We start from the raw sequence: 15,795 nt of genomic DNA, 5'->3' as shown, positions 1-15,795 counted from the left end.
AGTCACAGTGGATGGAAGGAAGAAGTCAAAGGGTGTAAGAGAGAGATAGAAGGAGAGGGAGAGAGAGTGAAAGATGCACAGAGAATGAGAGGAGAGGTCACTCCTAGAGAACGGTAGGGAGGAACAAGGGAGAGAGGTGGAGAGAGGAAGATGTCATGAGGGAGATGACCAAAGGAAGGTGAAGGACAGAAGTTTAAAGACCTCTGGGGACCCCACAGGCTGAATTCAAGTGTCCCTCCTGCTTTACAAAAAAGGAAACTGTGTGGCATTTAAGGAACCTTGTATTTAGGTAAGCAAAAAGTTGTGGCAGGTGTTATACTTATCATGCATGTGATAATTACATCTCTGATGCACAAGGAGCTGCAGTAAAGTGCCTTCACTTCTCTGCCAGGCTAGCTAATAATCTTTCCACTGCTTTGGATGCCCTTCTGCTAGGGCAGAAGGTTTATCCCATGGGGGTGCTATCTATATATAGCACAGGTCAGGGAAGGAAGAAGATATTTTTATCTAGAGCCAGAATACAAGGGTGAAATGTGAATTCTGAAAACATAAGTTGAATAATCTGATTGATTCTACAAACATGGAAACATTATGTACAGTAGACCAGCTAGTCTGTAACACTCCTCTCAACTGACCCTTACTACCACAGGCCTCCTGCCTTTCAGAACCACAGTCATCCTTCTCACACAAAAACATGCTGTTATATCTATTTCTATTGCTGTCAACAGACCGGATTCTGGTCCCTTGTTACAAACCCTTTGAGCCACTCCAAAATTATACGCGCCTGAGGCTCAGGGTGGACAAGATTTAGTGCTGGACAAAGTGATGAGTTTAAGACCAATACTTCACAACCCTATTATGTTAGGAGCTTTATGTCACTGGAAAAGAGAGCTTCCCCGTTTTCCAATGAAACACAGCTTTTACTTCTAGCTCTGGAAGGTCTTCAGATAGTGGACCTTACAATCCTGACATTTAAAATACAGGAAAGCTATTTTAGATCATTATTAGATGTTTTTAGAGCTCTCTCTGAGTAGAGCAGAGTTAGACTCATGCTAGTTTAACTCACCTAAGTTTAAAGAAGGAAGGACGCCAAAATAGTCCCCTGTTTGGTTTTTAATTCCCTAAAACTTTTCTAAAATTGTATCTTCATAAATCTGTAACATACAACAGATAGTATGTGGGGTATAAAGAGTTAATGAGTTCAGGGTGATCTGCATAAATCACAGAAATCTGCTAGCCCAGATTCTTACTGACAAAAGCTTTACACAACACCATCACACATCAGACCACCAAGTATTCCATAGGAGAAAAACGGAAAGATGTTTATGAAGAAATGTGTGATACTCTGGTATGAAAGCTATATAGAAATAAAATCTATTGCACTGAGAATGGGGAGCATTTAGGCACCAATATAACTGCATCTACCAGAACAGCAATTCTGGGAACACCTTACAGGTCTCCAAGAATGTAATATTAATCATAATATTGTACAGATATTCTCAGTGTACAGATTTTACTAAAATATAACCATGCAATTATTTGGTCACAGCTATTACTATACTGTATAACCTCTCAAGTAATTATCTTCCTGATGACTTACAAACCCCCATGGACACAACTAAAAGCTCTCAGAACATCAGTAGCATAGAAATTCACTTATTGTAACTCTAGGATATACACAACTTTTGGGATATTCATCATATCCAAGAGGTGCATTGTTCAGACCTGTTGTGACACTGATTGCATGTTGATATGACACAGGTTAGTGGTGCAGTTAATGGTCAAACAGCAAAACAAAACTTTCCGGGTAACATTTTTTCCTGGTTAATTTAAAGGTCCTAGAAAAATTCCTTGCTTGTTTCCACTCAGGACTTTGGAATGCCTGAAATAGAGACAACCACCAAAGATCCCATTTTAGACCTTTCATGGGACAAATGCCTGTGACAGGGCACTTTAGGAGGGTTAGTCAGTTTCAGGTATGTACCCAGCAATATAGCTAGTAAAATTGTTAGAGATGAATTCTGCTCTCAGATGTGCCTATGTAATTCCTATGGCAGTCACTGAACTAAGCTCTTCTTTCAGGTACATTCTGTGTAACCCCATTAACATCAGTGGAGATGCACAGATGTAAGTGATGATAGTAACTGGCCCTTTGTGTATTAATTAAAGTAAATTAATTAAAGTAAATTCTAGTAAACTGGGACACAGTACTGATGACAAAAGGACAGTAAACTTTGCTTCTAATACGGGTTCAGATATTCCCACGACTCCACTGTGACTTGATGGGAAGATCTTTACTCGACAACTATACTCAGTCTCCTGGCAGAATCAGTGAGCTGAAGCAGTGCCTGGAGATTGATGCCATTTCTCCTTTCCTGTTCTCTCCCTATAGTATTGCTCTGACTCCACGAGAACTGAAGAGCAATCCCGACCTGACTGGATGGGCACTGAATTGTACTGGAGTGACAGCTGCTGACCAGCAGTGGTAAGAGACAGCAGAGCATCTCCATAAAATCATAGAATCAAAGAAGATTAGGGTCGGAAGAGACCTTCGGAGGTCATCTAGTCCAACACCCTGCTCAAAGCAGGACCAACCCCAACTAAATCATCCCAGCCAGGGCTTTGTCAAGCCAGGCCGTAAAAACCTCTAAGGATGGAAATTCCACCACCACCCTAGGTAACCCATTCCAGTGCTTCACCATCCTCCTAGTGAAATAGTATTTCCTAATATGCAACCTAGACCTTCCCCACTACAATTTGAGATCATTGCTCCTTGTTCTGTCATCTGCCACCACTGAGAACAGCCTAGCTCCATCCTCTCTGGAATCCTCCTTCAGGTAGTTGAAAGCTGCTATCAAATCCCCCCTCACTCTTCTCTTCTGCAGACTAAATAAACCCAGTTCCCTCAGCCTCTCCTTATAAGTCATGTGCCCCAGCCCCCGATCATTTTTGTTGCCCTCCGCTTGACTCTCTCCAATTTATCCACATCCTTTCTGTAGTTGGGGGCCCAAAACTGGACGCAATACACCAGATGTGTCCTCACCAGTGCCGAATAGAGGGGAATAATCACTTCCCTCGATCAGCTGACAATGTTCCTACTAATGCAGCCCAATATGTTGTTAGCCTTCTTGGCAATAAGGGCACACTGTTGACTCATATCCAGCTTCTCGTCCACTGTAATCCCCAGGTCCTTTTCTGCCGAACTGCCGCTTAGCCAGCCGGTCCCCAGCCCGTAGCAGGGCATGGAATTCTTTTGTCCTAAGTGCAGGACTCTGCATTTGTTGAACCCCATCAGATTTCATTTGGCCCAATTCTTCAATTTGTCTAGATCACTCTTGACCCTATCCCTACCCTCCAGCCTATCTACCTCTCCCGCCAGCTTACTGTCATTCCAAACTTGCTGAGGGTGCAATCCATCCCCAAATCTCTCCTGCCGAAATCTTAAGGTGATTTGCTAGTCAAGGAGTTACACCACAGGCTGGGAAACTAGACTGGGGTTTTAGAGTCTAATGGATACTCTAGACCTGACTGTGAAGTAAGGGGGAGGGGGCGGGGGCGGGGGTGGTTCAGGCTAGTCACAGAGTTGGAAATGTGAAGGATCCTCCTTTATAAAGCCAACCTACTGTCCTCTATACACACATCTCATGAGGTAATGGGCTTTGGCTGTGAGTACCAACGGTCCAGGCTGTGATACTTTGGAGGGTCGTAGACAAGAGAAACAAGGGCCAAGCCTGTGCATGTTCCTACTGAACTCAGCAGTGAGTTTCTGGGCTTTTGGCAGACATTTGTTACCATTGCTCCTGATGTGGCGGGGACCAGAGATCTCGCAGCAGCAAAGGCATCTTTTCAGACACGATTTGCTTGTCAAGCCCAGAACAGCAGCAGCCATGGCAGACAACAAACCTGCATGTGATCAGCTCTTCCCCCTTCTCCACAGACGCCTGTGCTGACTGTTCTAGGAGTTGCAAAGGAATTGTTCTGCCAGCCAGAAGAGCACAAGGAAAAGCAACAAGGGAAATACACTGATGGATCAGCTGCTGCCAAGAGCTTTCATTATTTACAGGATTTTCAGGACATAGCAAATTCAATTGAAAAGCCTGTGTAGCTCATTTATTTTGTTTTATCTGCCTTTTTTGTTTTAACCCCCCCGTGGAAAACGGTTGGACTATACCAGGATTGAAAGGAAATCCTGGCCAAGATGAAAATGCCAAATGGCTGATTGTTCCAATGAAAGCTGATCATTTGAAGCTGTTTCTTCCTTTGAGTTCAAATGCTTCAACCCTCTACTGTGGCCTCCTGGAACATGAGTCTCAACAAGGGTTTTTCTATAGATCAGCCACTCATATAAAGGCAAGAGCGTCATGTCACTCTGCGTATTTCTAGTTGTACTGGAGGATCAGATTTCTTGGATGCACCTAGTCCAAAATTCAGTTCCAATGAGGCTAATATTAAGCATGGGTCACTGCCTGACCTCAGGAATCTAAGCTACAACAACATGGGCTCCAAATTAAAGTTATATTTGTAGGGAATTCATATGATCTCTGATAAAAATGCAGCATCTCAGATAAATTACTCACCACTGGGAAGTCCTGTGACTAAGGCTTCTCCTTAATCCAAAATCCATTGCTCCTAGGTCTAGGTTTAACACCAGTTTATTTGTTGCAGAGGATCATGGGAAACACATTTCAATGCACCTTGTTAAAATAGGTTAGTCACAGTTGTGGTGGGACAGAGGTAAGGTTAGGGTTACCTCTTTCAAATTTTGTCTTTGGGATAAAACTGTTGTGTTACCATTCCAATGCAGATGTTATCACAGTGTGAGGCAACATCATGGTATGAGTGACGTCATGTTGGCACTGCAGAAGTTTTGGAATGCTTGTAGATGGTTCTTGATAGTCTTATCAAATTCAGAACGGTCCCTAAAAACTGGTATGTATTACAACCACTCTAGGCATTGTGAGCCAAACCCATCCCTGATATAACTCCATTCATGTCCATGGAATTACCCCAGGGATGAATTTGACACAGATTTTTGTTTTGTTTTGATAAATTGGATGTAAAGCACATTAATCAAATCACGAAATCCAAATTTAACTCTTCCTAGAACTCCTTCTGTTGGTTCTAAGGTTAGCATCACTCCAGACAGCTCAGCTGAAGAAGGCACTTGCTCTAGGCTTAAGTACTATAGAAGGTTTTTCTATAGTACTTACAGGTTTCTTTGGAGGATGATTCACCAGGAAACTACTTCTGCTGGAGGGGTGTTCTCCTGATCTCCCTGAGAACATATCTCCATGAAGTCAGGTAAGGTTGTCAGGGGAGATTTCCATTTCCAAAAGAGATGCTTGGAATTGGCTTCTTGTGTTGATATTTCTGCCATTCACAGACCTTTTTTTAAGGTTCTACTACTTCATATAAGAACAGAAAGAACATCCAGTAATTCTAAGTCATCTTTAATAACATTGCTTTTCCTTTCCTTCTCCCAAGGGCATGTCTTCCTCTTGTCATAAGTACATTCTGATGGCGAGGTTGACTTGCCAAACTGACAGAGTTAAATACCCTTTAGCCGGATGTCACTAAAAAAATCAACTTTGACTTGAAATCTCCCTGTTGCTCCTGTCATGTCTGGTTGTAGTTTGCCCAGCATGATCTCTGCCCTCTGGGAAAAAATGTGCTTATAACAAGACGAAAGGGACTCATTGCCACTGAGATTTTACCAGATTTGTAGAAATGATAATTTGCCTAAAAGACAAACTGAAGCTTTACAAAGCTCATCTAGTTATATCATTTGTGCAAGCAAATTCCTGTGGAAAGATGAACTCACAAAGTTCTGCTAAAAAGTACAGGTCAGATCTTCAGATAGAGTAAATGAGCATTGTTCAACGGAAGCCAAATGAGCAAAAAAAAAAAAAAAAGCCTGTTAGGAACTGAAGATATGGCCCTATAAACTTGTTTGAAAGATTCAGCATTCTTCATACAAGAATTACCCCTGTATTTTACAGCAAATTGAGCTAATCACTACTTCCCTATTATCAGGCTAAATCCTGATGTCCTTACTCAGCCTCTCCTCAAGGAATACACTCGTTGAACTTATTATGTAGGAATCTCACAATTTGACCTATTTTTTTACATGGGGTATTTTGGTTTACATGAGGATTGAACAAGGACTTAATAGGAACTTCAGGATTTGGTACATCCTAACAATCTGAACTTCAGACTTGTTGCTGCCTGAGGGGGAGACATGACAACTACAATAAACTAGAGATGGGCCCAAGCACCAAAGTTCAGATCCAGATCTGAACTTCCCTAAAGCTGGAGAGTTTTCAGATCCAGATTATTGGTTCAGGCCCATTATTAAGACAGGAACCATTGGCAAAGTGTGGATCTCAGTCAAGATTTGGGTTTGGATTTCAAACACGCTGGTGTGGCCTCTTATTATCCTGGTGGCAGGGAGAATCTTCCATTTCACTGACGCTTGGAACAGTACCAATGGGGCCTAGAGGAACCTGCACTCAGTCTTCTTTTGGCCAAAGAAAAGTCTGCTGAGATTCTAGTCTTTTTTGGAAGAAGGAATGTGAACCCCCTCTCCATAAAACTGTATTGGTTTCAACTTCCCACTACGTTTGAGATGTTCTCAGATATAGTGGAGAGTGGCAACTGCAGAGAGATGGCTGCATCTCCCTCCTTGATCCTCAGCTGTCCAACCCTGGTGGAGCGTAGAACAGCAATGGGCCTATCTTAATTTCCACCACAGTTGAGGATCAGGTGTAAAGGAGCTTTGCTCCACCATGCACCTTCTTGTCCAGGCCCAGCCCCTGGAATTCCCCTGACATGTCCTGTCTTTACACTTTGGGTAGGCACATAGCTGGAGCAGAAAGTAGCAGGGTGGAATTTTCCACTGGTCATCTCTGGCTATTGTAGGCCCACTTTGCACTCCACAGAAACATATATCTAAGAACCTGATTACCTACAGAATTTAGTGTTAGCCTCAGTATTCTGGCCACTTTCCAATTAAGGTAATTCTACTCTAGCTGTCAAAATCCCCCCTGCAGTTTCAACATAGGACAAGTCATCTTTCATGTCTCCGAAACCCATGAATGTGTAGTGTCTCTTGGCACTTTCAGATAGCCACCACTTTTCACCCTGAAGGTGGGGTCAGTGCTGGAAAAGTGATCCCTACATACACAGATCATGAAGTGCTTTAGGATCCTTTGGGATGAAAAGCATGATATGAATGCACATTGTAATATTAAATTATATTATATATAGGTGACTATATAGACATTATAATATATTTGCCATTTTTATTATTATTTGTATTATGCTTGCGCCTAAGGACCTCACCATGACAAGCAATATACACACAAAGGAAAAAAGAGACAGTCCCTGCCACAAAGAGCTCACAATTTAAGTATGCAAAAGACAACAGGTGGATGCAGCAGACAGACGGAGGGAGCACAAGGAAAAAGGATAAGTAATTTTTCGTGAGCTGGATGATGAAAACAAACTTCACTTGCAAATAACTTTGTGCACACCAGATAAGTAATTACAGATAGTGTCAACTATTGACCAATATTATGGGGCCTAAATTATGCTTGTATAGTATAGGTCCCAGGGAGCTTGGGGCATATTTGTGCCTCCCTGAGTTCTCCAGTTTGCAAGGGGACTGTGCAGGCTGCACCACAGGTGTGCTGGGCCTGTTCTGCAGGGCAGTTGAGGTAGTGATGTCACTTATAATCCCACCTATCACTTCCTCCCTTTGGCGTGACATATGCTCCTGGGTGCACACTAACGTAGCATTCTGCCTGCAATTGTGACCAGCCCTTGTGAGAGCCAAGCAAGAGGGCGAGAGAAAATGCCTTTTCCCTCTGCCATAGTCCAGCACATAATATTTTAAATATCTTCCAGAAATACTGTCTCGCATATTTTGCATATGTGCCCAATAGATTTTATGATCCCTGGCATTTTTTCTGACTGAGGTACTTCTATGTCATCATTAACATTTTTATAAGAAGAGATACCATGCTATGTACAGTAATCAGAGCTTGATGTGCAGTGCAAATCCCATTAGTCTTGATAAAAGCATTGTGCATTGAACTGAGAACATATCCAGAATTCTGGAATCCGGATCCATCACTTTTAAATGGACACTTTTCAAAATAAAAATATGGGGCCCAATGCTGCAACCCTTGAGGCTTGCAGGTTTGTGACCACAGATATATATTTAAATTATTTTACCTGTTTTATTAATAACACCTTAAGTAATTAAACCTGAAAGAATTCTGAATATCAAAATGATTTTACATAATATATGATGTTTGCTTGCTTTTTGCATGTCACTCAGCTCATTAAATCAGACGAGTCAGTTTCACTCTTTGGTTCTCATGTGCTAGATAGAACAATGTCATTCTGTCTGGGTTTCTATCAATACAGGAGAATGTTTAATTAAAAAAAAAAAAAACGGTTTTCATCAACTTTTTAAAAAGTAAATTATAGGGCTTGTCTACATGGGGAGTGATTCCAGAATAGCTATTACTGATTAACTCCATGTGCAGACATTCATATTCCAGAATAAGAGTGCCTTATTCTGAAAATCTTATTCTGGAATAAGAGTGTCCTCAGATGAAGTTAATCAGGAATAGTTAATCCACTTCAAATTTACACCCTACCTTATTCTGCTTTAATTTTCATTTGTAGATAAGACCATGGAAACAGTTCTTTTTATAGTGCACCTGATTCTGGTCTAATTAACACCTGTGTAAATCCCAAATCTCTCCACTGAGATCAAGAGTCACTCTGGATTTACCTGACTGAGATCAGAATATGGCCTATTAGGTTTCATAACTCCCCACGTACCATTTTCTTGTTTAAAACCCCTTAAGTTTGCATTTAAAATATTTGGACTTAACCCTTTAAATCAATCTTGCTTGCAGTAGAAGCAACATCAATATCTTTATATATGTACTCACGCCAGCCTAGCACCGCAGTTTTCTCCTTCAATATCTGCTCCCGCCACATTGTCTGTGTTCACGGACTCAGTCTCACTTGTAGGCATGCTCACTGCAAAGGTCAAAGTGAAGAAAAAGCAAAGAGCTGGTGATTACTTTGCAACACATCTATTAGCAACCAATGACAACGGAAGGGCCAGCTTAGCAAAGGAGTCTGAGTAGCAACATCTGAGCCTTATGCATTGGGCCCTACCAAATTCATGGTCCATTTTTATCAATTTCACGGTCACAGGGTTTAAAAAATCATAAATTTCATCGTTTCAGATATTTAAATCTGAAATTTTACAGTATTGTAACCGTGGGGGTCCCGACCCAAAAGGGGGTTGTTGTGGTGGTGGGGTCGTAAGGCTATTGTAGGGGGGGTCACTTACTTCTTCACTGCTGCCTTCAGAGCTGGATTGCTGGAGGACGGCTGCTGGCCAGGCACCCTGCTCTGAAGGCAGCGCCATTGCCAGCAGCAGCACAAAGGTGAGGGTCACATGGTATGGGGGACGGGTTGCCACTTTTTGGGGGGTGGCAGGGCCAGCCTTATGGGTGGATGCCAGGGTCAAGAGGATGCTGTGGTCATCTCTCACCATACACAACCAGCCCAAGGCCCCTTTGACCCTGAGCACTGGACCTGGAGCCCGGAAGGGGCAGAGCTGAGGATGTCCCAGCCAGGAGCTCCGACTGTGTGCCAAACGCCAGCTGCTAGTCCTGCCGGGCTGCTGCTGGTGGCAGCGCTGCCTTCAGAGCTGGGCTCCCACTCAGCAGCCGTTGAGCTTCCTGCAGCTGGGGGAGGTTCCTGGAGGTGGGTCTGACTCGGCCCCAGTAGTAGCTCCTGCAGAGTAAAAGGAAGTCCCATCCCTTCCCATCCTGGCCAGGACTAGCAGCTGGAGCCTGGTGCAGGGTAGGAACCTCTGGGTGGGGTGCTAGTCCTGCCCTCCGCTACAATAGCCAGATTTCACGGGGGAGGCCAGATTTCACGGTCCGTGATGCGTTTTCCATGGTCATGAATTTGGGAGGGCCCTACTTATGCAGTTTTCTGAGCAAGTCTGTGGCCTTATTGCATAGGTCAGGCCAGGCAGGTATAGCTTAAGTATATACATAAGTTCCCCAACCAGAAAAGAGTGGGACAAGAGCTGCTGCTCTGCTTCTTTCAGTGAATTAGTCCCTTGAAAGTTTATAGATAGGATCAATGGAAACTGGAGGGAAAATTTGGCAAAACCACCAAAGAGATTAACAGTGAAACGTTTAAAAAACCCATTCCTTTATTTATGCATGGTCTACATTTTTTAAAATAAATGATATATGTTCTGGTGAACTGAATGCCGATGAAAAGTACCAGAGTCACAGTTCTTGTGACTGAAGTCCTCTGTTATCTGAAAAGCAGCTATAGCACAAGCGGCAGTGATGCTATCCTCCACTGTGCCTCAACCTTACACCTGAAGGAATGGGATCTCTAGGATTGAGAGAGTAGCTCAGTTTCTATGGCCCAGTCAATCTTTGGCCCGACCTTCTAGAGTTTCCAACAAGGAAGCTAATGAATCCTGACTGTGGTGGAGTTTTTGTGTGAACACCTGTCAATTAAGAACCTGGCTGAGTCCACTAACTTATTACATATATGTCACTGAGCAGCCATTATATTGTAATCCACATCTACCTGATCTGTTTTTGAATAGGGGACTGACTTCCTAGACCATTATCAATCCCCTAAACCTTTCATTCCACCAAGAGTTCATGGAACAAGACAGCTCCAACTGAGTAGCTGCTTGTGTCCCTTGTTTGGAGAATTAAAATACCTCCTTAGCATATATCTGTCTGAGGTCGTGTGGCACAAAGGATAGCACTTCTCCCCAGGTGCCTTTCCTCCCTACTTTCCAAATACACAAAATGAATTAAAGACAAAGAAATGACTCTTCAAGCTGAATGGCATGATAGGGGTTGGACAGATGTCTGATAGGGTGTCAGAACATGACCTACGTTAGCAGCTGAACAGATGTCAGTGGGACTTTAGAGTATGCCATGTATTAGCAGCTGGAAAGATATTTAATGGGCTGTCGGAACAGGTTGTGTATTACTAAGAACACAGCTATTGTTAGCAATAAAACAGACATCTGATGGGCCACCAGAGCAAGAGCTAAACTAACACCAGGAGATAAACCTGATGGTCCTTTCAGGGTATGCTCTGCATTTGCAACTAGGGAGATGTCCAATGGGCCATGAGACCAGTCTTCTTTTAGCAGCTGGAGAGAGATCTGATGGCCTTTCCAAACATATCCTGTATTCTTGTTTCAGTGCAGAGTCTTCCCTCTTTTTCAACCTAACAATCTCTAGCATTTCTACTTTGTCTCTTATGGAGAGCTAAATTTCTTAGATTGTGTTTTTGAGCACTGAATGAAATATTTGACACTGTGACACTTAATCCAACATGACCAAATGCATTGCTCCAAGTATGTCCACTCCTTTACATAATCTTATGAGCTGGGTGAAATCTTGTTATGGGTTGAGTTAAAACCCCATTGAGATTGAGAGGTGTGAACGCACCATTCAATTAACATTACTGTAAGCATAAACCCCCACTTAAAACAAGAAGAGTGTGTGAAATCTGCCCAGGAGCTTTTGGCTGAGTATTGCTTTGGATAGGGGTGAGTGTGGGAGGGGAGAGGAGACAACAGACTGAAAAAGCCAAGAACAGAGAGGCAGATGCAAAATGCTAGAAAGCCTAGCAGTAGCCTGTAAGCACAAGGTGACGCTGGAAAAAAGGTAGAAGAGACTGACTTTGGGTCTGCTAGCTAGCAAGGCTTGGGGCTGTAAGCTAAGAAACTGCTCCTTTTGTTCTTTCTTTCTCCTGGGTTTGTAGAAGGAAGATTTTGTACATTCCTTGTAAATAAACAAGATTGCAACAAAGAAAATACCAGACTCCATCAATTTCTACTTCCAACTGGAACATTTCTAGGGTCCTGAACTTTGATTAGCTGCTTAGGTCAAAAAGGGGCAACAATAACATATGTGCTCTTATTGTCTTATTTGCTTGGAGAAACAACCCAAGAAGCCAGCTACATTAATATTTTGATGCACAAGAAACCGCCAAGCAAACTGAAAAAGAAACCGAGCCACAAGGTTAACTTTTGATCATACAGTCTGACCCCCCTCTAGGAAAACAAAACAGAGTTATTTGGTACATAATCTTCAGATATGAAGTGAAGCACCTTCAAGACATATTTGAGCTTGATTGCAAATGGAAAACAGTTTTGAAGATATTAGAAAAAGGTTGCTTTGCAATAGGAGTTATTACCTCAAACACATATACAGGACACTGCACAAGCAATAGAAGGAGTGAGGCACATACATGCATAAATATACTTACATACAATGTATATACATATATACACACGTTATGGACACAGAACACAGTGGAACATTACCATGGGTTTCTGTGGAGTGACTAAACCAAGCAAACTTCCCTTTCTTCTTATCAGGCAAGCCAGCAGGAGTGCTTCCTTTCACAGACAAGATGGTCAGTGTCAAGTACCAGGAACAAGACATCAATAGAGAGCATGCAGCCAGTGACAGGCAAAAGAAAAAAACAAGGAACTCAGCTTACACATATGACATCCACTTCTGTCTGAAAACTTCATCATGAATTAAAAATACAAAATGGAAAGTAAAGGCATATGGAAGTATGAAATATTACAACATACACTGTCAGAGGAGAATCCTCCCTTTCTTTCTGCTCTTAGTTACAAGCTGAATCCTGCAAGCATCAAGCCATTGAGTTAAAGTTGTGGGCCAAATCCTTGTCCCACTGACATTAATGGCAAAATTCCCAAAGAGCGACTAATCTAGCTATCTGTGCTCCAAACTGTGATTGCCTTGCTCCTGGGAGTAGTCCCATTGAAGTCAATGGGACTTGTTGCACAAATAAGGCAATCACAATTTGTCCCCAAGTTATATGGCTGCATTGTGGGCAATGGGGCCAGGATTTGGACTAGCCCATGTTTGAATACACATTTGTTTGATTTCCTCCGCTGGGTTGGCAATGCTACTTGAAAGCTCTTGGTGGACTGCTGTGAATGCAATTCTCTGTTTTATGCCGATTTCCAGAGATTAAAACATCTACCAAGCAGGCCCAGAGGAGCTGAACAACAGAGTCATGCCCAGACTGAAATAAGAGTGATGAGTCTTTTTCCCACACTATGTCTCCTGCTTTCCACCTGAAGTTACATTGAGCATCCGCCCACTGACGTTCTGGTGTGTGGGTTTGTATGGCATTATAAAACACCGATCCACTGTTTATTACACACAAGTGGCCAGATCCTCCACTAATCTTGCTTCTGCTCTCTGCAGGCGGGTCTGCCTGTCCTAAATTCGAGTAGACCAGGTGGGCGAGGTAATATTCTTTATTGGACCAACTTCTGTTGGTGAGAGACAAGCTAATTAGAGTGCGCTGAGGGCTGCACTGCAATGGCCACAAAGGCTCAAATTACAGCCAAGGATCAGCATAGTAAAGACGTAGTCAAACTGTGGCTTGCACTCTTTTACAGTTAAAGGGCGGCTCCTGGAGCCCCCCACCTATCCTTCCACCATTCTCCGCCTACAGGACTGGGAAGCGGGGAGCTCGGGGCTTCTGCCCTGTGGCGGGTTGGTGGGACGAGAGGCTTTTGTCCTGCAGGGAGGGGAGTCTAAGGGCTTTAGCTCAGTGCAGGGGCATCAGGCCCACACCCCTGCAGGCACTGTCCAGCGGAGCAGGTTGTGCATGTTTTGCAGCTCTGGAACTTCTGAAGATTATTGTACGCAGCTCGTAGGGTCAGTAAGCTTGGCCACTCCTGGCATAGCACATTGTCATGCACTCGGGCGTGGCTACATTAATGCAATTTTTAGTTGTAAAACACAACATAGGTGGAAGATGTTCACAGCAATAAATGCGATAAATCTCTATGCGTATGCCAGAGGAACCATGGCCTAGAGGTTAATGTGCAGGACAGACAGGAGAACGGGGCTCATATCCCCAGCTCTGCTACAGCATCCCTAGGCAAATCACTTTAACCTTTCTGTGCCTCATCTCCCCCATCAAGATAAAGGGGAGAATCATACAGTAACTCCTCATTTAACGTTGTCCCACTTAACATTGTTTCAATGTTACATCCCTGCTCAATTAGGGAACATGCTCGTTTAAAGTTGTGCAATGCTCCCTTATAACGTCGTTTGGCTGCCTGCTTGTAAGATTCTGTGGAAGAGCAGCGACTTTACAAGGGAGCATTGCACAAGTTCCGCTTCTCTGCCTCCTCCCCCTCCCTCCCATCGCTTCCCCCACTTCCAAACAGCTGTTTAGCGGCACTTAGGATTTTCTGGGAGGGAGGAGGAGGAGTGGAGACGCGGGGCTTCCCTGCTCCTCCCCCTCCCTCCCAGCACTTCGCACTTAGGACTTTCTGGGAGGGAGGGGCAGGAGCAGGGAAGCCCTGCGTCTCCGCTCCTCCCCCTCCCTCCCTCCCTCCCAGAAAGTCCTAAGTCCCGCCAAACAGCTGTGTGGCAGGTCTTAGGACTTTGTGAGGGGGAGGGCTGTGGTGTGCTCTGGAGAGGTGGTGGAGTGGGGGTGGGAAGAGGTGGGCCTGGAGCATTCCCGAAAAAATCCGAGCCTGTTCTCGGGGAAGCTGCTGCTGCAAAAGTGCTTCCTAGTGTCCTTGCCTGCAGCGGGCTCTGCATGTGTGGAGTAAGCCAGGGGCACGTCCCAACCACAGTACAATACAGTGCTGTACAGTATACAGTATAATGCCTTTTGTCTGCCCCCCAAATTTTTCCTTGGAACCTAACCCCTGCATTTATATTAAATCTTATGGGATAATTGGATTCGTTTAATGTTGTTTCACTTAAAGTTGCATTTTTCAGGAATATAACTACAACGTTAAGTGAAGAGTTACTGTACTCACGTTCCCCACAGGCATGGTGCAAAGCTTAATATGTTCATGTTTGTAAAGCATTTTTAGCTCCTCAGAACGGAAGGTGCTGCAGAAGAGCTAATTACTGTATCATTCATATATCTACATTATTGAAGAGAGCAAGTCTACAGCGGGGTTCAAATGCACAGTAGTCCAACGCCGAGCCAGTGCCTATTAAACAGTCAGCTGACTCCCCGTTACTCAGAAACACTAGTCACCAAAGATGAACCGAGCGCCAGCCTTGCTGCAGCGGGAGGGACTTACTTTTCAACACCGAAACGAAGGAGGCACACACAGACTGGGACAGGGTATGAAACGAACCACAACAAATATGGGGGGCTGGGGGCATTCTTATCTAACCCTATTCACAGAGATGCAAAAGTTGTTAATGGCACCCAGACTTTAGACTTGAAATAAAGTGCACATTTTGAACAGTGAAGGTAATTAACCATTGGAAGCTATTTAGAAAAGCTGGACATGCGTAAGTCCATAGGGCCGGATGCAATGCATCCGAGGGTGCTGAGTGAGTTGATTGATGTGATTGCAGAGCCATTGGCCATTAACTTTGAAAACTTGTGGTGATCGGGGAGGTCCTGGACGATTAGAAAAAAGCAAATATAGTGCCCATCTTTAAAAAAGAGAAGAAGGAGAATCTGGGGAACTACAGACTGGTCAGTCTCACCTCAATCCCCAGAAAAATCATGGAGCAGGTCCTTAAGCAATTCATTTTGAAGCACTTGGAGGAGAGGAAGGTGATCAGGAACAGTCAACATGGATTCACCAAGGGCAAGTCATGCCTGACCAACCTGATTGCCTTCTATGATGAGATAACTGGTTCTGTGGATATGGGAAAAGCGGTGGACATGATATAC

The 15,795-nt window shown here is 43.7% G+C and overlaps 1 protein-coding gene across 17 annotated transcripts in view; it reads right to left on the bottom strand.

Annotated features, from left to right (window-relative positions):
* CACNA1C (calcium voltage-gated channel subunit alpha1 C) overlaps window positions 1-15,795 on the bottom strand; it is a 724,164-nt gene that overhangs the window by 145,211 nt on the left and 563,158 nt on the right. For 10 of the 17 annotated variants that reach the window (XM_034781034.1, XM_034780951.1, XM_034780978.1 and 7 more), the window contains exons 10-11: window positions 12,413-12,487; window positions 8,967-9,057 (exon numbers count right to left, since the gene is read on the bottom strand). In XM_034781034.1, the coding sequence (XP_034636925.1) occupies window positions 8,967-9,057; window positions 12,413-12,487 (166 nt within the window). The remainder of the gene's footprint in view (window positions 1-8,966; window positions 9,058-12,412; window positions 12,488-15,795) is intronic. The other 7 variants (XM_034780988.1, XM_034781053.1, XM_034781099.1 and 4 more) reach the window with 1 other exon arrangement.

This window comes from Trachemys scripta, chromosome 1 (genome assembly GCF_013100865.1).
Source record: "Trachemys scripta elegans isolate TJP31775 chromosome 1, CAS_Tse_1.0, whole genome shotgun sequence".
NCBI classification, from domain to species: domain Eukaryota; kingdom Metazoa; phylum Chordata; order Testudines; family Emydidae; genus Trachemys; species Trachemys scripta.
The sequence above is the reverse complement of the archived record's forward strand: the minus strand, read 5'-3'. Positions and strand labels throughout refer to the sequence as shown.